We start from the raw sequence: 27,653 nt of genomic DNA, 5'->3' as shown, positions 1-27,653 counted from the left end.
AGGTAACTAATTAATGAACATAAATTTAAATTCAATGTTTCCATGTCTAAAGAATTTCAACCAAAATGGTTAAAGTAAAATGTATTTGACTACGTTTACTGAGTCCACAAAAATAAGTATACTGAGTATAGATTTATTAAACAAGTACCTTTATATAGAAGTAAATATCATGTTACTGATTAATAAACTACTTTTTCGTCTTCTTCAAACAGGGAAGTATAATTTCTGGGGAAAAGGGATTACAGGTGGAGCATATGTCAGCAAAACATTTCAGTAAGTAGAATTAATTCCATGGGAGTTGAAAATTTTATTATTACTATTTTTATAATCACCATTATTATTGTATTTTTTTCCCCTCCTATGATGGTAGAGATCGCTGGCTAAAGATTTTGTTCAGCATCTTCAAGGCCAACTCATATACTGCAAATTAATCACTTCTCTGAGCTTATTTACCAGGTAATGTCAACTCTCTGGAGCTTAGTAAAGAAATAAAGTGAGAAGGAAGCCTCAGAAAGCAAAACAATGTATCTCATTAAGCTCAGTTTTCACAAACTCATCACATTCAGTAGCACCATCATCTATCTGGTCACCCTAACTGAAAACCTGGTTACAGTTATCCTCATTATTTCTTTCCCACTTCCTACAACATTCAATCAATCGTTAAGTTCAATGAATTCTATCTACAAAGGATCTCTCCAATTTGTCTTTCCAATCATCTCAACAAATACCATCATGTATTATTAAGCCAAAGATTTTTAAATGTTGCTAATGTGCCAAATCCAGTCCACATATTGTTTCATCTGGCCTGCCAGGTATTTTTTTTTTTTTTAATCTGAATATTTTTCAGCGTTAAAAACTAGGAGATTTCACACAAAAATCCAGATTTCCCACTCTTCTGGAGAAATCAGAAGATCTAGCAAAACGAGGTTGAAGTAAATATTAGCTAAGTCCTTTAGACAAGGCATATATAGTTGACTATAGGTCTCACCTTTCCCTCTGCTTCACTCATTTCATTTGAGTTTGTAAACCCTGATTTAGAATCTCACCATTTATTTCCTGAACGAATGCAATACCTGCTTGACTGGGCTCCCTGCCACTTGTCTCTACACCTTCAATCCTTATTTGACAATGTTATCATGAAACTTTTTCATTTTATTCCCCTCTTAAAATTCATAAGTAGCTTCCCATTATCTACAGGAATTCAACCCTCTACCATAACATACAAAGCTATTCCTGATTTGATTCCTTTATACATCTTCAGCCTCACCCTATATTTAGTCAGAGTGAATTGTTTATAGTTCTCCACAGTTGCCATCTTCTCCCCCACTTCTGTACTTTCAAAAATGCTGTTTTCTCAACCTAAATGTTTTTCGTTCTTTGGCTAACTCCTACCCTTCCTTCAAGATCAGGTTAAGTATGATCTCCTCTAGGATGCTTTCCCAGGATCCTCCTCCCCACCATCTCTACCAACTACTTCCAATCTGTCCACTAGGCAGTTCTGTGTATCAGTAGCATCCTGTAGATATTATAGTCCTATATTGTAATTATTGCTTTTCTTATCTTTATTCTCCAACTAGAGTGAACTCCTTGAAGGCAACCACTGTTAAATTTCATCCTAAAATTTACATTGTCTTCTCAGAAACAAGATAAAGATGCCCTCCTTTACCACTGCCAGAAAACATTGTACTAGAAGTTCTAGGCAGAGCAATTAGGCAAAAAAAAGAACCCAATGGCATCCAAATTGAAAAGAAAGAAGTAAAACTGTCTCTATTCACAGATGACATGATCCTTTATGTAGAAAATTTCAAGGAATCCACAAGAAAACTCCCAGAGCAAATATACAAATTCAGCAATGTTGCAGGCTACAGATTAACATACAAAATCAGTTGTGTTTCCATGCACCAGCAAAAAACAATCCAAATTGGAAATTAAAGATACAATTCCATTCACAATACCATCTGAAAGAATAAAATGCCTAGGAAAAAAATTTAACCAAGGAGGTAAAGGACTTATATACTGAAAACTATAAAACACTGCTGAAAGAAAGAAGACCTAAATAAATGGCAAGCTATCCCATGTTCATGGATAAGATGACTTAATATAAGATGTCATTATTACCTAAAGGGATCTACAGATTCAATGGAATACCTATCAAAATCCCAGCAACCTTTTTTTGGAGAAATGGAAAAGCCAAACCTCAAATTCATATGGAATTGAAAGGGGCCTCAAACAGTCAAATCAATATTGAAAAGGAAAAACAGCTGGAGGTCTCACACTTCCTGATTTCAAAACTTACTACAAAGCCACACTAATCAAAACAGTGTGGTACTGGCATAAAGAAAGGCATATAGCCCAATGGAATAGAATTGAGAGTTCAGAAATAAACCCTCACATCTATGGCCAATTGATTTTCAATAAGGGTACCAAGTACATTAATTGGGGAAAGAACAGTCTCTTCAACAAAAGGTTCTGGGGAGACAGGATATCTACATGCAAAAGAATGAAGTTGGACCCATTCCTCACACCATATGCAAAATTAACTCAAAATGGATCAAAGACCTAAACCTAAGAGCTAAAACCATAAAACTGTGAGAAGAAAACACGGGAAGAAACTTTCATAACTTTGGATTTGGCAGTGATTTCTTAGATATGACACACACAAAAAAAACACAAACAACAAAAGAAAAAAGAGACAAACGGGACTTCATCAAATTTAAAAACTTTTTACATCAAAGATTAACAAGAAAGTGAAAAGGCAACCTACAGAATGGGAGAAAATAATTGCTAACTATATAGCTGCTAAAGATAAAATATCCAGAATATTTCAAATTTGCTACAAGTCAACAATAAAAAGACAGCCCAATTTAAAAATGGGCAAAGAATTTGTAAAGACATTTCTCCAAAGAAGATACACAAATGTCCATAAGCACATGAAAAGATGTTCTACATCATTGGTTTTCAGGGAAATGCATTTCATATGGACTAGGATGGCTTCATGAAAAAAACAAAAGACAAGAACACGTGTTGGCAAAAATGCAGAGAAATCAGAATGCTTATCCATTATTGGTGGGATTGTAAAATGATGCTACTGCTTTGGAAATCAATTTGGTGGTTCCTCAGAAAGTTGAACATAGAATTACCACATGACCCTAAAATCCCATTTCTTGTTATCTATGCAAAATAATTGGAAAGCAGGGATTCAAACAGATTCTTGTACACCAATGTTCATAGCACCATTATTCACAATAGCCAAAAGGTGAAAGAAACCCAAGTGTCCATCAACAGATGAACGGGATAAATAAAATGTGGTGTGCGCACAATGTAGTAGTATTCAACCACAAAAAGTAATAAAGTTCTAATACATGCTACCACATGGTTGGACTTTGAAAACATCATGTTGAGTGAAATAAGCCAGACACAAAAAGACAAATATGGTATGATCTCACTTATATGAAATAACTATAATAAGCAAATTCATAGAGACAGATAGTAGATTACAGATTACCAGGGGCTGGGACATACAGGGAAGGGAGGGTTATTGCTTAATGGATGCTGAATTTCTGCGTGAGGTGATGAAAAAGTTTGGGTAGTGGATCCTGGTGATAGTAGCACAATATTGTGACTGTAACTAATACCAATGAATCATACACTTGAAAGTGGTTATAATGGGAAATTTTGATTTGTACATGTGTTACTACAATAATGTGTTTTTTTTATTTAAATGAGAAGGTAAATAGTACTACCTCAATTATTGATATGGTAGCAATAGAGGAGAAAAAGAGCTAACATTTGTAAAATGCCTTCTAAGTGCCAAGCACTACAGCTAGGTTCTTTTGCATTATCTCATTCAATATTAGTGTTTACAATAATTGAAAAAGTGGACAGAATTTGTAATTTTAGTAACAGCTTGGTTAAATTTTGAGATATGACTTGCTTTTGTTAGACCTTCACCTTATACCATTTTGAAGTCGTAACTGTCATTTCAGATACTAATGATTTAGTTGGGAGTCATTTTTAGTTCGTATTATTCATATTATTTTATAGTTAATGCATTTAGCATGGTTTTCCCTATTTTGAAAAAAAAAGATAGAAAACCAATGCTCAGCTCAACAAAACTTAAGGAAAGATTTTTTAAAAATCCTTAACAATATTCATGCAACAAAATATTCAGGTTGGAGAAATCTTTTGTGTAAGATTTCACGGAAAGAGAAACATTATGTAAGGCTCATATACAGAGGATTCACTCAAATAAAATTTGCAGCTTCTCCTCCTATATTTGGTAAAAATGGTTTAAATTTTTTCAAAAGATTTAAAAGGCCAACTTACCCTTTCTATAAGAATTAGAATTGGTGAAAATGCAGAATTCATGAAATTGAAAACATCTATTTGAAGTAAATACTGCAGTATCTGAAACTTAGTAGCATCCTCTGTTGATTTATAAATAAAAACATGTTAACACTCAGTATTATGTAACATTTAAATCTAAATTTCTTCTTAAATGCCATATTAGAGAAAAAATAACCCCTTTCTTACCTTTTTGAAGAGAAAAAGAGTTAACTGAAAGCATCTGACTGTTTAATAGGGTATTTTCCACAGATATGTACATTTCGACCTGAGTAGGCCCTTCAGTCTCTAGTGATATTTTTGATTTTTCAGCATTATTTTTAGAAGATAAGGTTTTGAAATGTTCTTCTTCATGAACTCTCATAGGTAACTCTATTTTAGAGACCACATCTGCAAATGAATAAGGAGAAATGTAATTGTTTAATATCTGCTTTGTTGTACACTTCCCTTTTGTTTTCTAGGCAGGTCATTCTTTGAACTTCTCTCATCATTGTGACACTTCATTCAAAGAGCTCATTAAACATAAATTGTAGCTTGTATTAGGTTCCTACTGCTGATATAATAAATTACCACAAACCTAGTGGCTTAAACAATATACATTCTCCTTCATTTCTGGAGGTCAAAAGTCCTAAAATCAAGGGGTTGGCAGTGTTGTGATCCTTCTGGAGGAATTAGGGAAGAACCCATTTCTTGAGGCCATCTGCATTCCTTTGCTCACAGCCCATCTACCTTCTTGAGGCCATCTGCATTCCTTTGCTCATAGCCCATCTTTCATCTTCAAAGCCAGCTACATAGCATCTTCCTGTCTCTCTGTGTGTTTCTTACTCTGACCTCCTGCCTTCCTCTTTTAAAGAAACTTGTGATTATATTGGGCCTACAGAATAATCTCCCCATCTAAAGATTCTTAATCATATTTGCATAGTCCTTTCTGCCATGCAAGGTAATATATTCACAGGTATGGTGGCTTGAAGCTATGTACCCCAGAAAAACATGCACTTAAACTGAATCCATTCCTATAGGTGTGAACTCATGGTAGTTAGGAACTTTTGATGAGGTTACTTCAGTTAAGGTGAGACCTAACTCAATAAGAATGGGTCTTAATCCTATTACTGGCGTCCCTTATAAGCAGAATGAGATTCAGACATAGAAGAGAAAGCAATGGGAAACAAGAAGCTGAACATCATCAGAAACCAGAAGAAAAGGGAGAGGCCAGGAGAGGCCACCATGTGCACTGCCATGTGACAGAGGAGCCCAGAACCAAGGATCACCAGCAGCCAGCCCCAGAACACCAGTCTTCAGGAAGAAAGCATTGCCTTGATGAGGAATTGATTTGGAAATTTTCCTAACCTCAAAACTGAGAGCTAGTAAATTCCTGTTGTTTAAGCCAACCCATTGCATGGTATTAGCTTAAGCAGCCAAGAAAATGAAAACAAGTTCTGAGGATGAGTACATGGACATCTTTGAGTGTCAGCATCATTCAGCATACCACATAGCCTTTCCTTTATTCCTTGGACAAGGGATGATTACAAAAACTGTACACAATTCTATTCTCTATGTGGCCTTTTTGTCCTAAAAACTATTTAAAAAAAAAAAAACTAGCATAATTGTCAATAATAAGTCTTTTCTACTATATAAACTTATGACTAAGTATAAGACAATAATTAGATACCCATAAGATTTATTTTGGATAAATTTTTTTTATCAAAGAGGATGTACTATCTAAATTCCATTAAAGAAAAACAAATATCTTCATCTCTCAAGAAAATTTATGATAGATTTTTGTTACTTTATCTATTAGAGGACCAGAAAGAAAGTAAAAATGGCCAAAATTCCTTACAGTATCTATAACCCACTTGGTATTGACAGTTAATTTCATTTAATAAACAGAACAAAGTTTGCCAGTTGCACAAAGAAAGGAAATATTAGAATTTATAGATAAGCACTGAAAGAGAGCATTTACAGAGGTAAAAATGCAAAGATTGGGAAAGATATTGTCTTTTTTTCCTTCTTTTTTTTACCTCCAGGCATTCAAGGAAAGTTATGTCATAACATTAACTCACTACAAGCTTAAGGAACAGTCACCTCAGAGTCTAAATCCCAGTTGTAACACACTAAGACATCAAAAGACACAGGTTTCAACAAAAGATTTTGAAACATACAAAGAAATGGGAAGTGATGGCCCAGACAAAGGAGAAGATTAAAGCATTAGAAACCACCAGTGCAGAAGACTGGGCCTGGAACATTCCAGGCAAAATCTTTTTTAAAAATGGTCCTAAATAGGCTCAAAGAACTAAAGGAACACATGCACAAAGAGCTGAAGTAAATAAGGACAATGATAGATAAACACAAAGAAAATATTGATAGAGAGATGGTGTGCTGGTTTGTATTTATTATGTCTCCAGAAAAAGCCATATTCTTTAATGCAATCTTGCAGGAGCAGATGCATTAGTGTTGATTAGGTTGGAACCTTCTAATTGTTTCCATGGAGATGTGACCCACCCAACTGTGATTCATACATTTGATTAGGGTGTGACCTCTTGATTGAATGTTTCCATGGAAATGTGGGCCTGCCCATTCAGGGTAGGTCTTGATTAGTTCACTGGAGTCCTATAAAAAGAGCTCACAAACAGAAGGACCTCAGAGTAACTGAGAGTGACATTTTGAAGATGAGCTGCTGCTAAGAGAGGACAATATGTCCCAAGAGCAACGTTTTGGAGAACACCAGTCGAACGCAATCTGGGAGCAAGTGGACGCCAGCTACATGCCTTCCAAGCTAACAGAGGTTTTCCGGATACCAATGGCCATCCTTCAGTGAAGGTATCCTGTTGTTAATGCCTTACTTTGGACGCTTTATGGCCTTAAGACTGTAACATTGTACCCAAATAAACCCCTTTATAAAAGACAATCCATTTCTGGTGTTTTGCAAAATGGCAGCATTCGCAAGCCGGAACAGATGGAAATTTTGAAAGGGAACCAAAACAGAGCTGAAGACTACAGTAACAGAAATTAAAAATTCCCTAGAGGTGTTCAACCACAGATTGGAGCTGGCAGAAGAAAGATTCAGTGAGCTTTAAGATAAAACTATTTAAATCATCAAGTTGAGGAGCAGAAAAAGGAAAGAATGAAGAAAAGTGAATAGAGCCTGAGGAATCTGTGAACATCATCAAGTGTACGTGCATTATGAGAGTCATGGAAGGAGAAGAAAGAAAGGGCAGAGAGAATATTCAAGGAAATAATGGCTGAAAACTGCCCAATTTACAACAAAAAAAGAGACATGAATATATATATATCCAAAATGCTCAAAAAACTCCAAACAGGAAAAATGAATAGACCCACATTACACTGTGTTATATTCAAACTGTCAAATGCCAAAGATAAAACGGAGAATTCTGAAAGCTGCAAAAGAGAAACAATGTGTCACATGCAAGGAAACCTCAATAAGATTAAGTGCTGACTTCTCACTGGAATTCATGGAGGTAAGAAGGCAGTAGGAAGACATATTTAAAGTGCTGAGAGCAAAAGATGGCCAACCAAGAATTCTATATCCAGCAAACTGTCTTTCAAAAATGAGGGAGGAATTAAGACATTCCTAGAGAAACAAAAACCTTCTTCATCACCGCTATACTTGCCCTACAAGAAATACAAAAGGGAGGTCTCCAGGTTGAAAGAAAGGACACTTGACAATTGACTGAAGGCATTTGAAATAATAAAATCTTCTGGTAAAGTTAATGACATTGGTAAATACAAATACCACACTAATGTATTTTTGATTTGTAACTCCACATTTTACTTCCTAGAAAATCTAAAAAGCAAATGCATAAAACAAAATTAAAAAAAAACAATGGTTTGGGTATATAAACTTAGTTGAAAAAGCAGCAGCAAGGTTTAAGAGGATTGATTCCAATTTTGAAAGAAGTTCTACTCTGGGTAAAATACTTCCAAATAGCATCATATGCTACAGAGAAATATTTCATGAAAGGAAGGTCAATCAATGTGGCAAACTTCATTGTTCTCTTATTTTAAGAAACTACCACAGCCATCTCAACCCTCAGCAACCACCTCCCTGGTCAGTCAGCAGCCATCAACATCAAGGCAAGACCCTCCACCAGCAAAAAGATAGGACTCACTGAAGGGTAAGATGATTGTTAGCATTTTTTAGCAATAAAGTATTTTTAAATTAAGGTATGTACATTTTTTAACATAATGCTATTGTACACTTAGACTAGTTATTATAATTATGTATTATAGTGTAAATATAACTTTTATAGGCACTGGGAATCTCAAAAATGTATGTGATTCACTTTATTGTGATATTCAGTGTATTGTGGTGGTATGGAACTGAACCCACAACATCTCCAAAGTTCGCCTATATTAAATCTTTAAATGAATCATAAAGCACCTTAATTCAGATTTTAAATGAAATAAAGTATGCATCTCTTTTTGAGAATTTTCATTTAAAAAAGGATTATCATTCCCATAAATTAATGATAAATTTCCAATTTGAAACATATAGGTCAAAATTTGCCAGTTTGTCATTTTGCATCATGTACTTAAGTTCATGTTATGCCAACATAGGCCTCAAATTATTTGAAAACAGTTGATTCAATTTTTAAACATAGTTTAAGCTTATTGGTTGGTTGAATTGATTAGCCAAACAAAGTTTAAAAAAAAAGCCCTAGGTAGTCCTAGCCTGAAGTACCATATCCAAGAAAGCTGTGGGATATACTTCTCAGGTACTTTTTTTAAGACTAGGATAGAAAAGTATCAGTGCAGCTTTGAAAAGCAATGTTAAAGTGTGCTGGTTTGGAGCTGTTATATACCCCAGAAAATGTCATGTTCTTTTAATCCATTCTCATGGGTACAGACCTATTGTGGGTAGAACCTTTCGATTCAGTTGTTTCAATTGAGATGTGACCCAGCCCATTCAAGGGGCGGCGGGGGTGGGGGGGTGGGTGGGAGGGGGTCTTAATCCTTTACTGGAGTCCTTTAAGAGAGGATAAAAGGCAGAGACATTTGGAGAGACCTCAGGCAGAGAAACACCCAGAGAAGCAAGAAGGAACCCACAGGAGCTGAGAGAGCCATTGGAACCAGAACCCAGGAAAGTAGGACCAGCAGATGTTGCCATTTGCCTTCCCATGTGACAGAGGAACCCAGGATGCCAGCAGTCTTTCTTCAGAGAAGGTATACTCTTGTTGATGCCTTAATTTGGACATTTTTCATGACCTTAGAATTGTAACTTGTAAACTGATAAATCCACATTGCTGAAAGCCAGCTCATTTCTGGCATATCACATTTTCAGCAGCTTTAGCAAACCAAAATATAAAGTATAATAGGTGAATTATTCAATGTCTCCTATTGATCTTTGAGAGTATGATTCTCAACATAGCACTTTGATGCTGTCATTTATTTAGCATTATTTAAAAGATGAATGTCCCAATGGAGCAAACACACATCATAACTTAATACCATGTATAGACATTGGAATTAACAATGAGTTATCAAGTCAGGAGTCTGAATACAATGGGATTTTTCCAAACAGAGAGAATCAAATAGTGATCTACAATAACATTTAATGCCATTAGGAAAAAGAGACTTATTCAGTAATGAATTACACTCTACTTTTATATGTGGCTATATGATTCTTTTAAAATATTGTTTTAAACTGCATATGAAATAAATACATATTCAGAAAAAATTAATATTCCTTATAACATTTTCATATTTGATTACATTTTTGAGGTATTTTCATGTGACTTAATATTGAGCTTTAAGATTTACATTTGGTATATATATGTATATATATGTGTGTGTATATATATATGTATATCTATCCTTTATAATTTTTTATATAGAGAGTTTTAAAAGTCAAAACAAAATAATGCTTATTTTTTATATTTAACTGTACTCAGGAAATTCATTATTTAAATAAGCTCAATTGAAATCCCTTTGTGAAGTAGAGAGTAATGTAATGTAATATAAATGTTTCCAAATTTATGTCTATAGTAAATTCATATAGCACATTGGTTTTTCTGTAAATGTGGTTATCTCAAGTCTCAGCTACTCACAAGCATTACTACAGGATTAGTGTTTCATTTTTCTCATGCACTTTTTCTAATTAAGACAGGTTTTGATATTCCCTGTAAGAGTTGTGGAAATTATCTGAAAAGTTAATTGTGTATCTGTTTTGGCTATTACTCCAATATTCAGAAAATAGGCCTATGGCTTTATTTGATTCTTTTATAATATTTTTTTAAAAAACAAATTTTTGCATGACATTAGGTTGCTTTTTGTTTCATTATGTAGTAATGTTTTGGAATAATCCAACTTGTTTATGTAATCTGAAAAGTCTTTTTTCTGAAACAAAGAAATTTCTGAATGTTTTCATGAAAGTCCCTCAAAACCAGTGATAATTGCAAAAATGCTGTATTCTCATTTGACTAGTCACCAAATTGTTCATATTTAGGAATTCTCCCGGCATTGTTATATGAAATGACAAATAAAATTTTCTAATATTACTTTCAGAATGCCCTGGAGTTTCTATAAATATGCTTTTAAATATTTTTATATATTAATCTTTGAATCTTCTGTATTTCTGGACCAGATGTTTTGTTTTGTTTTGTTTTGTTTTGTTTTAGTCTCTCTTTCTTACAATTACTTTCAGCCACTTTTCCACAAATATTCCTTTAGGAACTAACACATTTAGAACAAGAGAAATTCCTTTTTAATTAGCCTTTGACAATTTAGATCTCTAATGATTTTATCATGAAATGCATCATATCCACCTCCTTCTCATTTAGAAAAGGATTAGAATCTAAATGTTGGTTGAGGATGTTGAACCATCAAAGAGCTCATATTTTGCAGAATACTATGGAATGATGTATGATTCTTCTGAAAGTTCAGGAATATCAACAAGTTCTAATGGAAATGTGGGTTTCTTTCTGAGTTCTCAACATTATTGGTTTTGTCCTGTAAAGAATTTCCTGTCATCCAAACATTTAATTGTTTCTGTATTTTCATCCAATATTTGCTGAGTTTCTAATCTGTCCATCATAAACACAACAGAATGGGCCTGTAGGAAAGTCACATTATATAACTCTTTGCTTAAAATGCAATCCACATGACTTTAATCATAGGAGTTTCTATATACCTGGACACCTCAAGCTTCTAGAATTGACAGTCATGAAGGACAATGTTGAAAACTTTTAATATGATTTTTGCTTGAGTTTCCTTATTATCTTCTACAATAAAAAACCCTTGTTATCATGGCTCATTTTCAAAGGAAAAAAGTAAAGAAATTTTATAGGCCTAGAATAAATTATCATTTATTAATCAAAACTACTTTGAATTGCTGAAGTTTCCCATAGCTTAGATTTCTAAGAGAATCATTCAATAATACATATATTGGGAAAGTGTAAATGTGATAAAATGTGAGTGAATGAAATGAAAATTCTTACCTACTAGAAAAGGAAATAAATAGGCACTACCTAAAATAGGTGAATCAAAGCACAAAAGTATAATGACTTTTTTAGAAAACTAGAGATAAATACCAAGAGGAAATTGCTCTTTTTTTAAAAAAAGGCAGGGAGGGAATTATTGTCTCAGGGACAAAGGTAGTGTGCCAGTTTGAATGTATTATGCCCCCCAAAATGCCATTATCTTTGATGCAATCCTTTGTGGGCAGATGTATTAGTGGTGATTAGATTGTAATTCTTTGAGTGTCTCCATGGAGATGTGACCCACCCAACTGTGGGTAATAACTCTGGATAATTTCCATGGAGGTGTGGCCCCACCCATTCAGCATGGGCCTTAATTAGTTCACTGAAGCCCTATAAAAGCTCAGAGAGAAGGAGCCAGCTTGCTACAGCCAAGAGGGACACTTTGAAGAATGCACAGGAACTGAGAGAGGAATGTCCTGGGAGAAAGCCATTTTGAAACCAGAACTCTGGAACAGATGGCAGCCATGTGCCTTCCCAGCTAACAGAGGTTTTCCAGGCACCATTGGCCATCCTCCAGTGAAGGTACCTGATTGTTGATGCCTTATCTTGGACACTTTATGGCCTTAAGACTAACCTTGTAACCAAATAAACCCCCTTTATAAAAGCCAACCCATTTCTGGTGTTTTGTGAGAAGGCAGCATTAGCAAATCAGAACAGGTGGGAATAGAGATGGCAAGAGGGGAAAAAAATTGCTTAGACACCAAGTCATAAAAAATAAAGCAAAAAAGAAAAATACAGTATATATGTTAAAATATTCATTCCAGCAAGAAGATATAACAATTATAACATATACACACCAAACAACAGAGCACCAAAATATGAAGCAAAAATTGGACAGAATTGAGAAGAGAAAATAGGCAGTTTGATAGTTGTTGGACACTTCATAACACTATTATCAATAAAGAATAAACATCTAGTGAGAAGATCAGTAAGGAAATAGAGAACTTCTACAACACCATACACCAATTAGACTTATCAGAAATATGTAGAACACGCCACCTAAACATCAGCAGTATACACATACTTCTCAAGTGCAATGGATCATTCTCAAGGATAGACCATATGTTAGGCCACAGATCAACTCAATAAATTTGAAAATATTCAAATCATACAAAATATCTTCTCTGACCACAATGGAATGGAGCCAGAAATCAATAATTGAAATAAAGTTTTAAAATTAAGATATGTGGATATTAAAGAAGGACTTTAAAAAACAAATGGGATTTATGCACTCAATCAAGGTGCCACAAAATACATGAGAAAACACTGGCAAAACTAAAGGAAGCATTTGATGTTTCCACAATAATTCTGGGAGACTTCAACACATCACTCTCTCCTATAGATAGATCAACCAGACAGAAGACCAATAAGGAAACTGAAAACCTAAACAATCTGATAAATGAACTGGGTTTAACAGACATATATAGAACATTACATCCCAAATCACCAGGATACACATTCTTCTCTAGTACTCATGGAACTTTCTCCAAAATAGACCATATACTGGGACATAAAACAAGACTCAATAAATTTAAAAAAAAAAATTGAAATTATTCAAAGCACATTCTCTGACCACAATGAAATACAATTAGAAGTTAATAATCATCAGAGACTTAGAAAATTCACAAATACCTGGAGGTTAAACAACAAACTTCTAAACAATTAGTGGGTTAAAGAAGAAATAGCAAGAGAATTGCTAAATATACAGAAATGAATGAAATGAGAACACACATATCAAAATCTACGGGATGCAGCAAAGTGGTATTGAGGGGGAAATTTATAGCACTAACACATATAAAAAAGGAAAGAAAGAGCTAAAAGCAAAGAACCAATGGATTCAAATGAAGAAGCTAGAAAATGAACAGCAAACCATCCTCAACCAAGTACAGAAAAGAAATAACAAGGATTATAAAGCAGAAATAAATGACATACAGAACAAAAAAACAATAGAGAGAATAAATAACACCAAAAGTTGGTTGTTTTAGAAGATCAACAGATTGACAAGCCCCTAGCTAGACTAACAAAATTCAAAAGGAGAGAAGACCCGTATAAACAAACAATGAATGAGACAGGTAACATTATTGCAGATCCTGAAGAATTTAAAAAATTATAAGAGGATACTATGAACAACTGTATGCCAACAAACTGGATAATGTAGAGGAAATGGACAATTTCCTGGAAACATATGAATAACATAGACTGACCAGAGAAGAAAACAGAAGACCTCAACCAAACCAATCAAGCAAGAGATCCAATCAGTCATCAAAAAACTTTCCACAAATAAATGCCCAGGGCCAGATGGCTTCACAGGGGAATTCTACCAAACTTTCCAAAAAGAACTGACACCAATCTTATTTAAACTCTTTCAAAACATTGAAGAAAATGGAACACTACCTAACACATTTTATGAAGCTAGCATCAATCTAATACCAAAACCAGGCAAAGATGCTACAAAAAAGGAAAACTACAGGTCAATCTCCCTAATGAATATAGATGCAAAAATTCTCAACAAATACTTGCAAATCGAATCCAAAGACACGTTAAAAAATCATACACCATGACCAAGTGGGGTTCATTCCAGGCATGCAAGGATGGTTCAACATAAGAAAATCAATCAATGTATTACAACACAATTAACAAATCAAAAAGAAAAATCAAATGATCATCTCAATAGATGCTAAAAAAGCATTCAACAAAATCCAACCTCCCTTTGTGATAAAAACACTTCAAAACATAGGAATTGAAGGAAACTTCCTCAATGTGATAAAAAGCATATATGAAAAAACCCACAGCCAGCATAATACTCAATGGTGGAAACTGAAAGCCTTCCCTCTAAGATCAGGAATGAGACAAGGATTCCCACTGTCACCACTGTTATTCAACATTGTGCTAGAAGTGCTAGCCAGGGCAATCCAGCAAGACAAAGAAATAAAAGGCATCTGTGCCAGTTTGAATGTATTGTGTCCCCCAAACGCCATTATCTTTGATGTAGTCTTGTGGGGCAGACGTTTTGGTGCTGATTAGATTTGCTTGGAATGGCCCCACCCAGCTGTGGGTGATGACTCTGATGAGATATTCCCATGGAGGCATGGCTCCACCCATTCAGGGTGGGCCTTGATCAGTGGAGCCATATAAATGAGCTGACTCAAAGAGAAGGAACTCAGTGCAGCTGTGAGTGACATTTTAAAGAGGAACAAGCTTGCTAGAGAGAAGCATCCCGGGAGAAAGCCATTTTGAAACCAGAACTTTGGAGCAGACACCAGCCACGTGCCTACCCAGCTAACAGAGGTTTTTCCAGACGCCATTGGCCATCCTCCAGTGAAGGTACCCGATTACTGATGTGTTACCTTGGACACTTTATGGCCTTAAGACTGTAACTGTGTAGCCAAATAAATCCCCTTTTTATAAAAGCCAATCCATCTCTGCTGTTTTGCATTCTGCAGCATTAGCAAACTAGAACAGCATCCAAATTGGAAAGGAAGAAGTAAAACTGTCATTATTGGCAGATGATATGAACTTATATCTGGAAACCCCTGAGAAATCAATGATATAATTTCTAGAGCTAATAAACAAATTTAGCAAGGTAGCAGGATACAAGATTAATGCACATAAGTCAGTCATGTTTCTATATGCTAGAAATGAACAAAGTGAAGAGACACTCGAGAAAAAGATACCATTTTCAACAGCAACTAAAAAAATCAAGTACCTAGCAATAAACTTAACCAAAGATGTAAAAGACCTATACAAAGAAAACTACATAACTCTACCAAAGGAAATAGAAAGGGACTTCAAAGATGGAAAAATGTTCCATGTTCACAGATAGGAAGGCTAAATGTCATTAAGATGTCAATTCTACCCAAACACATCTACAGATTCAATGCAATCCCAATCAAAATTCCAACAACCTACTTTGCAGACTTGGAAAAGCTAATTATCAAATTTATTTGGAAAGGGAATATGCTTCAAATTGCTAAAAACACTCTAAAAAAGAAAAATGAAGTGGGAGGACTTATACTCCCTGACTTTGAAGCTTATTATAAAGCCATAGTAGTCAAAACAGCATGGTACTGGCACAAAGATAGGTATATTGATCAATGGAATTGAATTGAGAATTCAGAGATACACCCCCAGATCTACAGCTGACTGATCTTTGATAAGGCCTCCAAAACCACTGAACTGGGACAATAGTCTTTTCAACAAACAGGGCTGGGAGAGTTGGATATCCATATCCAAAAGAATGAAAGAGGACCCCTACCTCACAGCCTACACAAAAATTAACTCAAAGTGGATCAAAGACCTCAATATAAAAGACAGTACCATAAAACTCCTAGAAGATAATGTAGGGAGACATCTTCAAGACCTTGTATTAGGAGGTCACTTCCTAGACCTTACACCCAAAGCACAAGCAACCAAGGAAAAAATAGATAAATGGGAACTCCTCAAGCTTAGAAGTTTCTGCACCTCAAAGGAATTTCTCAAAAAGGTAAAGAGGCAGCCAACTCAATGGGAAAAAATTTTTGGAAACCATGTATCTGACAAAAGACTGATATCTTGCATATGTAAAGAAACCCTACAACTCAATGACAATAGTACAGATAGTCCAATTATAAAATGGGCAGAAGATATGAAGAGACAGTTCTCTGAAGGGGAAATGCAAATGGACAAGAAACAAAAATGTTCAGCTTCACTAGCTATTAGAGAGATGCAAATTAAGATCACAACAAGATACAATCTCACATCAATTAGAATGGCTGCCATTAAACAAACAGGAAACTACAAATGCTGGAGAGGAGTGGAGAAATTGGAACTCTTATTCATTATTGGTGGTACTGTATAATGGTTCAGCCACTCTGGAAGACAGTCTGGTAGTTCCTTAGAAAACTAGATAAAGAGTTACTCTTTCATCCAGCAATTGCACTTCTCAGTATATACCCAGAAGATTTGAAAGCAGTGACACAAACAGACATCTGCATGCCAACGTTCACAGCAGCAATATTCACAATTGCCAAGAGATGGAAACAACCCAAAAGTCCTTCAACAGATGAGTGGATAAATAAAATGTGATATATATACACAATGGAATACGCAGCAGTAAGAAGGAACAATGTCCTGAAGCATATGACAACTTGGATGAACCTTGAAGACATAATACTGAGAGAAATAAGCCAGGCACAAAAAGAGAAATATTATGCTACCACTAATGTGAACATTAAAAAACATAAAATAAATGGTTTATCATGTAGAATGTAGGGGACCTAGTGTTAGAGAGCAATTAGTGAAGGGGGAATGATAACCCAATAAGAACAGATAAGCTATCAGTAAATTTAACTCCTGGGAACCCCCAGGAATGACTATGGTTTGTTAATTTCTAGTGGGTAGGGTAGGTACAATTCACAGAAATGTTGCCATATTAGGTTACTTTCTTATGGTAGACTAGGAACATGTTGGAAGTAAAGTAGTTATTTTTGGTTAGTTGTCTTTTTCTTATTCCCTTGTTTTGGTTTGTTTGAAATGTTTTTTTAATTTTATGTTTTTTAAAATTTTTTTATATAGGTAATAGTTAATTAAAAAAAAAAACAATGAAAAAAATATGCAGCGCCCCCTTGAGGAGCTGATGGAGAATGCAGGGTGTTAGGCTTCCCCACCTCGATGGTTGCTGATGTGCTCACAGACATTGCAGACTGGTGGTTTGATGGGCTGACCCTCAATCACAGGACTTGGTCTTGGGAGGACCGTTACTGCAAAGGAGAGGCTTGACCTGCTTATAATTGTGCTAAGAGTCTCCTCCTGAATGCCTCTTTGTTGCTCAGATGTGGACCTCTCTATCTCTCTAGCTAAGCCAACTTGGCAGGTGAAATCACTGCCTTCCCCCCTATGGGGAATCTGATACCCAGGTGTGTAAATCCCCCTGGCAATGTGGAATATGACTCCCGGATAGGAATCTAGACCCCGCATAGTGGGATGGTGAGCATCTTGACCAAAAGAGGGGTGTGAAATGAAATGAAATAAGTTTCAGTGGCTGAGAGATTCGAAAAGGAGCCAAGAGGTCACTCTGGTGGGCACTATTACACACAATATAAATAACCCTTTTTAGGTTTTAATGACTTGGAATAGCTAGCAGTAAATACCTGAAAGTATCAAACTACAACCCAGAACCCTTGAATCTTGAAGACGATTGTATAACAATGTAGCTTATGAGAGGTGACAGTGTGATTGGGGAAGCCATGTGGATCACACTCTCCTTTGTCAGTACATGGATGGATGAGTAGGAAAACGGGGGCAAAAAAAAAAAAATAGCACCCAGTGTTCTTTTTTACTTTAATTGTTCTTTTTCACTTTAATTTCTATTCTCATTATTTTTGTGTGTGTGGTAATGAAAATGTTCAAAAATTAATTTTGGTGATGAATGCACAACTATATAATGGTACTGTGAACTGATTGTACACTTTGTATGACTGCATGGTATGTGAATATATCTCAATAAAATTGAATTAAGAAAACAAAAAAATGGGGCAAAGAAGTGTCAAAGGAAATTGTAGAATACTTTACAGATCAATGAAAATACAAAAACAACATAGCAAATCACATGGGATGAAGCAAAGGCAGTGCTCAGAGGGAAACTTATAGCTGTAAATGCCTACATTAAAAAAGAAGAAAGATCACAAATCAGTAAGCTTACTTCATACCTGAAGGACTAGGAAAAGAAGAGCAAACTAAACCCAAAGTTATAAAATGGAGGGAAATAGTAAAGATTAGAATGGTGGTAAATGAAATAAAGAAATAGAGAAAACACAATAGAATTAGAAAACACAATAGAAATAGAAAAAAACAATAGAGAAAATCAGTGAAACAAAAAGTTGATTCTTTGAAAATATCAACAAAATTGACAAACCTATAGCCAGACTGACAAAGGAAAAAGGAGAGAAAACACAAATAACTAAAATCAGAAATGAAAGTGGAAAATTACTACCAACAGTACAGAAATAAAAAGGATTATAAGAAAATACGATGAACAATTGTACACCAACAGAATAAGTAACTTAATGAAATGAAAGAAAATTCCTTGAAACATAAAAATTTTCAAAACTGGCTCAGGAAGAAACAGAAAATCTCAACAGACCAATAACAAGTACAGACATTGAATCTCTAATCAGAAGATACCCAACAAAGAAGAGTCCAGACCCAGATGGCTTCACTGGTGAGTTCTACCAAACATTTAAAGAAGCATTAACACCAATCATTCTCAAACTCTGCCCCCCGCCACCCAAAAAGAAGAGGAAGTAACATTTCCTAACTCATTCTATGTATTACCCTGATATCAAGGCCATATAAAGCCAGCACAAAAAAAGAAAATTACAGATTGATATCCTTTATGAATATAGATGCAAAAATCCTCAACAAAATAATGGCTAACTGAATCCAATAGTATATGAAAGGTTACACACTATGACTAGGAGGAATTTATTCCAGGAATGCAAGTGTGATTCAAAATCGAAAATCAGTGTAACATACCCCAGAACAGAATGAAGGGGAAAAAGAACATATGATCATCTCAGTTCATGATGAAAAGGCATTTGACAAAATCCAGTATCTTTTCATGATAAAAGCACTCAATAAGCTAGGAATAGAAAACAACTTTCACAACATGATAAAAGGCATTTTATGAAAAAATCACATTTTATGAAATTCATATTCAATGGTGAAAGACTGAAAGCTTTTACCCTAACATAGGGAAACTACACAAGGATCCCCACTTCTCCACTTTTACTGTACCGAGAATTTTAGCCAGAGTAACTACACACACACACACACACACACACACACACACACACACACACAAAGAAGAAGAAGAAGAAGAAGAAGAAGAAGAAGAAGAAGAAGCAAAAGGCAATCAGATTGGATAGGAAAAAGTAAAACTATCTCTATTCACAGAGGATATGATCCTATATATAGACAACCCAAAAAAGTTCACAAGAAAGTGACTAGAGCTAATAATTGAATTCAGCAAAGTTGCTAGGTACAAGGTCAATGCACAAAAACCATTTGTGTTTCCATACACTAGTAATAAACAATCTGAAAGGAAAATGAAGAAAAAAATTCAATTCACAATACCATCTAAAAAATAAAATACCAAGGAATAAATTTAACCTAGAAGATATGACTTGAACACTGAAAACTACAACATTTACCAAAAGAAATAAAAGAAGACCTAAATAAATGGCAAGACATTTGATATTCATGGATTAGAAGACTTAATATTAAGAGGTCAATACCACAAAGGTGATCTACAGATTCAATGCAATCCCTATTTTGCAGGCTCTTTTGCAAAAAGTGAAAAAGCCAATGCTCAAATTTGTATGGAATTGTAAGGGAGCCTGAATAGTCAAAACGATCTTAAAAAAGAACAAAGTTGGAGGACTCACATTACCCAATTTCAAAACTTACTACAAAGCTAGTAATTAAAACAATGTGGTACTGGCATAAGGATAGACATAGAACAGTAGAACAGAATATGGCTTCTAGAAATAAATCCACATAGCTGTGGCCATATGATTTTTGACAAGGCTACCAAATGTATTCAAAAAGGAAAGAAGGCTCTTTACCAAGTGGTGCTGGGAGAACTGAAAATCCACACACAGAAATAATGAACTCCTACCTTTCATCATGTACAAAAATTAACTCAAAGTAGATCAATGACCAAAATACAAAAGCTAAAATCATAAAACTCCTAGAAGAAAACATAGGAGAAAATATTCAGGACCTTGAATTTTACAATGGATTCTTAGATAAGACACCGAAAGCAAAAACAACAACAACAAAAATAGATAAATTGGATTTCATTGAAATTAAAAACTTTTGTACATCAAAAGACTTAAAGAAAATTGAAAGACAACATAGATAATGAGAGAAAAATTTGGTAGTCTTATATCTGACAAAGGTTTAATGCCCAGAATATATAAAGAACTATTAAAACTTAACAGCAAAAAGACAAAAACCCAATTAAAATTGGAAAAAGGGCAGACTCAGAAGAGCAAAAGGACCCAATGCTGCCCCCACCCCATCTCCCCTCCAGTCCCAACATTGCTTGGGATAGTGGAAATAAAGATCTTGGTATCAACAGCAATCCCCAGCTTCAAGCTTTTGGCCAAGGTTCTTGAGGGCTGAGTGTAAGACTCACCCTGGACTAGGCTCTAGAACAGTGACTAAAGTGAATAGCAGATCCACATGGTGACATAAGACAGCACCTGGAAAAGTCTTGTCTCAGAGACAACTTAAGAAAGGATATGCCACTTGCTTGGAATTCTGGAAGAAGATAGAGACTTGGGGGAAAAAAAAACTCCCACAATTGCTGAATCAAAGAAAAAAAAAAAAAAACACCAAAAAAGGTAGGAAATCAATGACCAAATCTGCTAGTCCAGACCCTTCCCCCTCACTTGATCCTATGCAACTTAAGAGTCACACAGAGGGGGCACAACCTGGATGACTCCTGCCATGGATTCAGACCCTAAAGCCACTCACAGCATGCATATCTAGGCACAGGGACCGAAGTCTGCAGAATCCCAGGGTGGAAGACAAGCAGCTGACTAGTGCCTGCATACAAAAAGTACCTCAGAAAATAAAAGAAACAGAGGCAGAACTATTGGCAAGAGGTGCACACACACCCAGACAAATCTCTGATTGCTGAATCACCTAAATAGAAAAAAAAAAAAAAAAAGACCTTTTTGGATTCACCCAATCTGGCTCCCCATGGTGGGATACCCTAATGGGAAAGTACCAGGAGCAGAAAAGCCTCATGGGGAAAAGGAGTGGGGGGAATAACTGCTCTAAGGCAGGACAGATTCCAGAACTGGAAAGAACACAGAAAAAAAAAGTGGAGGGGGCACTGAAAGAGGGAGAGAAGTTAAACAAATCATATGAGAAATTTCTGCAGAAAATTCTGCATTAAAACACACATAATAGATCAGGATTCCCAGAGAAGGAACAGAGAAAAATATGTGAAACAATTGAACATAAAACTTGTACCACATTGCTAGGGCAAGAAAAAGTTGCAGCAGACCTGAGAAAATATGAAAAGTTAAACAAGGGCCACTGTAAAGGTCCAGCATAAGTTGGATCAAGCATAAAAGAAGAGCTTTAACACATAGACAGTCTACAATAAAACTGTAGGCAAGATGGAGAAACAAACTTTCAGAGACAGCACATCAAAATAATCAGATGCTTAGATATCAGCAGCAAAAAAAAAAAAAAAAAAATTACAAGCCATACTAAGAAACAGGAAGAGAGAACAAATTCAAACTTTAAAGCAGCACAGATTTTGAAACAATTAACAAAGAAGTTCAAACAAATCTCCTAAATCAGTTCAAGGAGATGAAGGATCAAGTGAGGTGGAATATGGATAGAAATGAATTAATGATGGATATAAAGCCAAAGAATATAAAGAAGACAATGTGTGAGTATGAAGAGGACCTAGAAAGTTTAAAAGTAAACATAACAGGAATTATGGGGAATGAAAGGCACAATGATGGAGATTAAAAATAAACTAGAGACATACAATAGCCGATTTGAACAGGCAGAAGAAAGAATCAACAAACTAGAAGACAGGACAATCAAAATCATACAGTCAGAAGAACAGGTAGAGAAAAGAATAGAAAAAAAAAGAGCAGTGTCTGAGGGACGTGAGTGACAGCATGAAGCATACCAACATATGTATCATGGGAATCTGAGAAGGAGGAGAGAAGGGAAAAGGGACAGAAAGAATATTTGAGAAAATAATGGCCCAAAATACCCCAACTCTTATGAAAGACATAAATATACATATCCAAGAAGTGCAATGTACTCCAAACAGAATAAACCCTAACAGACTTACTCAGAGACATATAGTAATCAGAATATCAAATGCCAAAAATAAAAAAAAAGAATTTTGAAAGCAACAAGAGAAAAGTGATTTGTCCCATACAAGGGATCTACAATAAGATTAAGAGTCAATTTCTTATCAGAAATCATGGAGGTGAGAAGGCAGTGATGTGACATATTTAAGGTACTGAAAAAAAAGAAAAATTTCCAGCCCCAAATTCTTTATCTGTCCTTTAAACAATTTTTAAACTGTCCTTCAAAAATGTGGGAGACTGCGTGGTATGTGAATATATCTCAATAAAATGAAGATTATAAAAAAAAAATGTGGGAGAATTTAAAACATTCACAGTTAAACAGAAACTGTGAGAGTTCATAACCAAAAGATTTGCCATACAAGAATTGCTAAGGGAAGTCCTTCACATTGAAAGGAAAAGACAGGAGAGAGTGCCTTGGAGCAATGTGAAGAAGATTTACAATAAAGGTAACTAAAAGTATAAATGCAAAACCCACAGTACTGTATTCTCAATATATAACTCTAATCTTTAATTCCTATGAGTTAGCTAACAATTAAATAAGAAATAATCATATTTCCTAATATTTCACACACAAAATATGAAGAGATAATATGAGACAAAAGCAACATAAAGAGAGGAAACAAAGGGATGTGGGAACAGAGAATGTCTATGCTATTGAAGCTAACTTGGTATCTTTTCAAATTAGTAGGTTATAGATACAGGTTGTGTAATAGAAACCCTAAGGTACCACAAAGAATTTATAATATATACAAAAACAGAAATGAGAAAGGAATCAGTCAAGTACATCATAAAAGATCACTATACAGAAAAGGATGCTACAATAAAGAAAAAGAGAGGAAAAATGATATCACTACACAGAAAACTCTATTGTAAACAATGGGCTATAATTAATAATACAATTATAAAAATGTAATTTCATGAATTATAAAAATGTATCACACTAACATAAGGTTAATAATAGGGTGATATATGGGGGAAAAATACACCTTAATGGAAACTATAGAATATAGTTAATAGTACAATTATAGTATTCTTTCATCAATTGTAAGAAACCTAACATACAAATGCAAAGTGTTAATAATGGGGGAAGGTATATGCAAACACTGAATTTTTAACGTGATATTTCTGTAAGCCTACAACTTCTCTAATTTAAAAAAATTAAACTAAAAAATATAAGACATATAAAAGACATACAAAAACAAAAGGAGAAAATACCTGAAATAAGTACTGCCTTATCAGTAAAAACAATGAATGTTAATCAAAAGACACAAATTGGCAGAAAGGATAAAATAGCAAATCCAACTATATGTTGTTTACAAGAGACTTATCTTAGACCCAAAGACACAAATTGGTTGAAAGTGAAAGGATGGAAAAAGATAAGCCATAGGTTAGCTATACTAATATTGGACAAGTAGACTTTAAGCCAAAAACTGTTACAAGAGACAAAGACGGACACCGTATATTAATTAAAAGGTCAAGCCACCAAGAGGAAATAATAATTATAAATATCTATGCACCTAACCACAGTGCTACAAAATACATGAGGCAACACTGGGAAAACTGAAGGGAGAATTAGACACCCCTAAAATAATAGTTGGGGATTTCAATATACCACTTTCATCAATAGATAGAACATCTAGACAGAAGATCAATAAGGAGACAGAGAGCTTTAATAATATACCTAACAGACAAATAGATTACATTGCTCCCCCAAAACAGCAAGATATACGTTCTTTTCAATTGCACATGGCTCATTCTCCAGGATAGACCACATGTTGGGTCACAAAGCAAGTCTCAATAAATTTAAAAAGATTGAAATTATACAAAGCATCTTCTCTGACCATAATGGGATGAAGGTAGAAGTCAACAATAGGTAGAGAACTGGAAAATCCACAAATATATGGAAGTTAAATAATGCGCTCTTAAACAATTAGTTGGTCAAAGAAGAAATTACAAGGCAAATCAGTAAATATCTTGAGAGGAATGAAAACAAGTACACAGCATATAAAAATTTATGAGATGCAGTGAAAGCAATGCTCAGAGGGAAGTTTGTAACCCTAAATGCTTACATTAAAAAAAGAAGAAAGACCTAAAATCAAAGACCTAACTGCAAACCTGGAGGAATTAAAAAAAAAAAAAAAAAAAACCAAAGTAAACCAAAAGCAAACAGAAGGAAAGAAATAACAAAGATTTGAGCAGAAATAAATGAGAGAATAAAAAACAATATACATTAAAAAAAACAAAAGTTGGATGTTTGAAAAGATCAATAAAATTGACGAACCTTTAGCTAAACTGAAAAAAAAGAGTGAACCCAAATAAATAAAATCAGAAATGAGAGGGGGAATGTTACTACTGACTCACAAGAATAAAAAGAATTGTAAGAGGATACTATGAACAACTGTATGCCAACAAACTAGACAACTTAGATGAAACTTAGAAGCAAACAAACAACCTACACTGACTCAAGAAGAAATAGAAGATCTCAACAGACCAATCACAAGTGAAGAAATTGAATCATTCATCAAAAACCTCCCAACAAAAAAAACCCTAGGACCAGATGGCTGCACAGGTGAATTCTACCAATCATTTCAGGAGAATACATACCAATCCTATTCAAATTCTTCCAAAAGCTGAAGAGGAGGGAACACTACCTAACTCATTCTATGAGGACAACATCACCCTAATACCAAAGCCAGATAAAATACTACAAGAAAAGAAAATTACAGACCAACTTGTCTTATGAATATAGATGCAAAAATCATAAAAAAAAAATACTAGAAAATTGAATCCAACAGCACATCAAAATAATTATACACCACAATCAAGTGGATTTTATCCCAGGAAGGTGAGAGTGACTCAACATAAGAAAATCAATCAATGTAACACATCGCATTATCAAAATGAAGGGAAAAAACACATGATCATTTCAATTGACTAAGAAAAGGCATTTGACAAATATGGCCTCATTTCTTGGTAAAAATCTTTTAGAAAAAAGAAAAGAACTAGGAATAGAAGTTAATTTCCTCAAGATGATAAAGAGCATATATGAAAAATCCACTGCTAACATCATACTCAATGGTGGAACAAGATGATAGCCACTGTCACCACTGTTATTCAACAATGTACTGAAAGCTGTAGCCAGAGCAAGTAGGCAAGGAAAAGAAATAAAAGGCATTCAAATCGGAAAGAAAGAAGTAAACTTCTACTATGTGCAGGTGACACGATCCTGTATAGAGTCCCGAGAACTCTAAAACAAAGCTACCAGAGCTAATAAATTAATTCAGCAAAGTGGCAGGGCACAAGATCAACACATAAAAATCCATAGTGTTTCTATACATTAGTAAGAACACTCTGAGCAGGAAATCAATAGCAACTTAAAGAATCAGCTATCTAGGAATAAATTTAACCAAAGATATAAAGGACTTATACGTGGAATACTACAAAACATTGCTAAAAGAAGTCAGAGAAGATCTAAATAAGTGGAAAGATATTCCATGCCCATGAATTGGAAGACTAAATATCATCAAAATGTCAATTTTACCCAATGTGATTTACAAATTCAATGCAATCCCGATCAAAATCCCAATAGCCTTCTTTTGCAGAAATGGAAAGTCCAGTCATCAAATTTATTTGGAAGGATAAGAGGCCTCAAATATCCAAAACCACATTGAAAAAGACCAAAATTGAAGGATTCACACTTCCTGCCTTTAAAACATATTACAAAGTCAGAACTGCATGGCACTGGCACAATTATAGATATATGGACCAATGGAATCTAACTAAGAGTTCAAAAATAGACTTTCATATCTATGCCCAATTGATTTTTGGCAAGGCTGCCAAGTTTTTTCAGTTGGGAAAGAGTGGTCTCTTCAACAAATGGTGCTGGGAAAACTGGATATCTCTATGCAAAAGAATGAAAGAGGATCCCTATCTCACACAATACACAAAAATTAATTCAAAATGGATCAAGGGCCTAAATATAAGAACCAGGACTATAAAACATCTAGAAGAAAACATAGTGCACCATCTTCAAGATCTTGTGTTAAGCAATCATTTCTTAGACCCAATCATTTCTATAAACCCAAAGCACAAGCAACAAAATTTAAAAATGGATGAGTGGAACCTCATTAAAATTTAAAAGTTTTGCACATCAAAGGACTATATCATGAAAGTGAAAGACAACCTACTCAATGGTAGCAAATACTGGCAAAACTGAAGGGAATAATAGTGGGAGACTTCAACACACCACTCTCTCCAATAGATAGAATATATAAACAGAGGATCAATAAAGAAACAGAGAACCTATGTAATATGATAAATGAATTAAACCTAATAGATGTATATAGAACATTGCATCCCACAACAGCAGGATATACATTCTTCTCAAGTGCTCATGGAATATTCTCCAGAATAGACCATATGCTGGGGCACAAAACAGGTCTTAATAAATTTAAAAAGATTGAAATTATACAAAGCACTTTCTCTGATCATAATGGGAGGAACCTGGAAATCAATAACAGAGAACTGGAAAATACACAAATATATGGAGGTTAAACAACAACCTTTTAAACGATCAGTGTGGTCAAAGAAGAAATTGCAAGAGAAATCAGTAAACATATTGAGACAAATGAAAACGAGAACACAATGTATCAAAACTTATGGGATACACAACAGGCAGTGCTGAAAAGAAAATTTATAACCCTAAATGCTTACATTAAAAAAGAAGAAAGAGCTGAAACCAATGACCTAAGTGAATAAGAGGATAAACTGCAGAACAGCAAACTAATCCCAAATCAAGCAGATCGAAATAAAATACAAAGATGACAGCAGAGATTAATGAAATGAAGAATAAAAAAGAAAAATAAAGAGAATCAATAAAACCAAAAGTTGGTTCTTTCAGAAGATCAATAAAATTGACAAACCC

At 34.7% G+C, this 27,653-nt stretch overlaps 1 protein-coding gene across 5 annotated transcripts in view; it reads right to left on the bottom strand.

Annotated features, from left to right (window-relative positions):
* The window catches only part of MIA2 (MIA SH3 domain ER export factor 2), a 122,369-nt gene that overhangs the window by 82,066 nt on the left and 12,650 nt on the right, over positions 1-27,653 (bottom strand). For all 5 annotated transcript variants that reach the window (XM_037834889.1, XM_037834885.1, XM_037834887.1 and 2 more), the window contains exons 5-6: positions 4,534-4,734; positions 4,327-4,427 (exon numbers count right to left, since the gene is read on the bottom strand). In XM_037834889.1, the coding sequence (XP_037690817.1) occupies positions 4,327-4,427; positions 4,534-4,734 (302 nt within the window). The remainder of the gene's footprint in view (positions 1-4,326; positions 4,428-4,533; positions 4,735-27,653) is intronic.

The sequence above is a fragment of the Choloepus didactylus genome, chromosome 4, assembly GCF_015220235.1.
Source record: "Choloepus didactylus isolate mChoDid1 chromosome 4, mChoDid1.pri, whole genome shotgun sequence".
In the NCBI taxonomy this organism is placed as follows: Eukaryota; Metazoa; Chordata; class Mammalia; order Pilosa; family Megalonychidae; genus Choloepus; species Choloepus didactylus.
The sequence above is the reverse complement of the archived record's forward strand: the minus strand, read 5'-3'. Positions and strand labels throughout refer to the sequence as shown.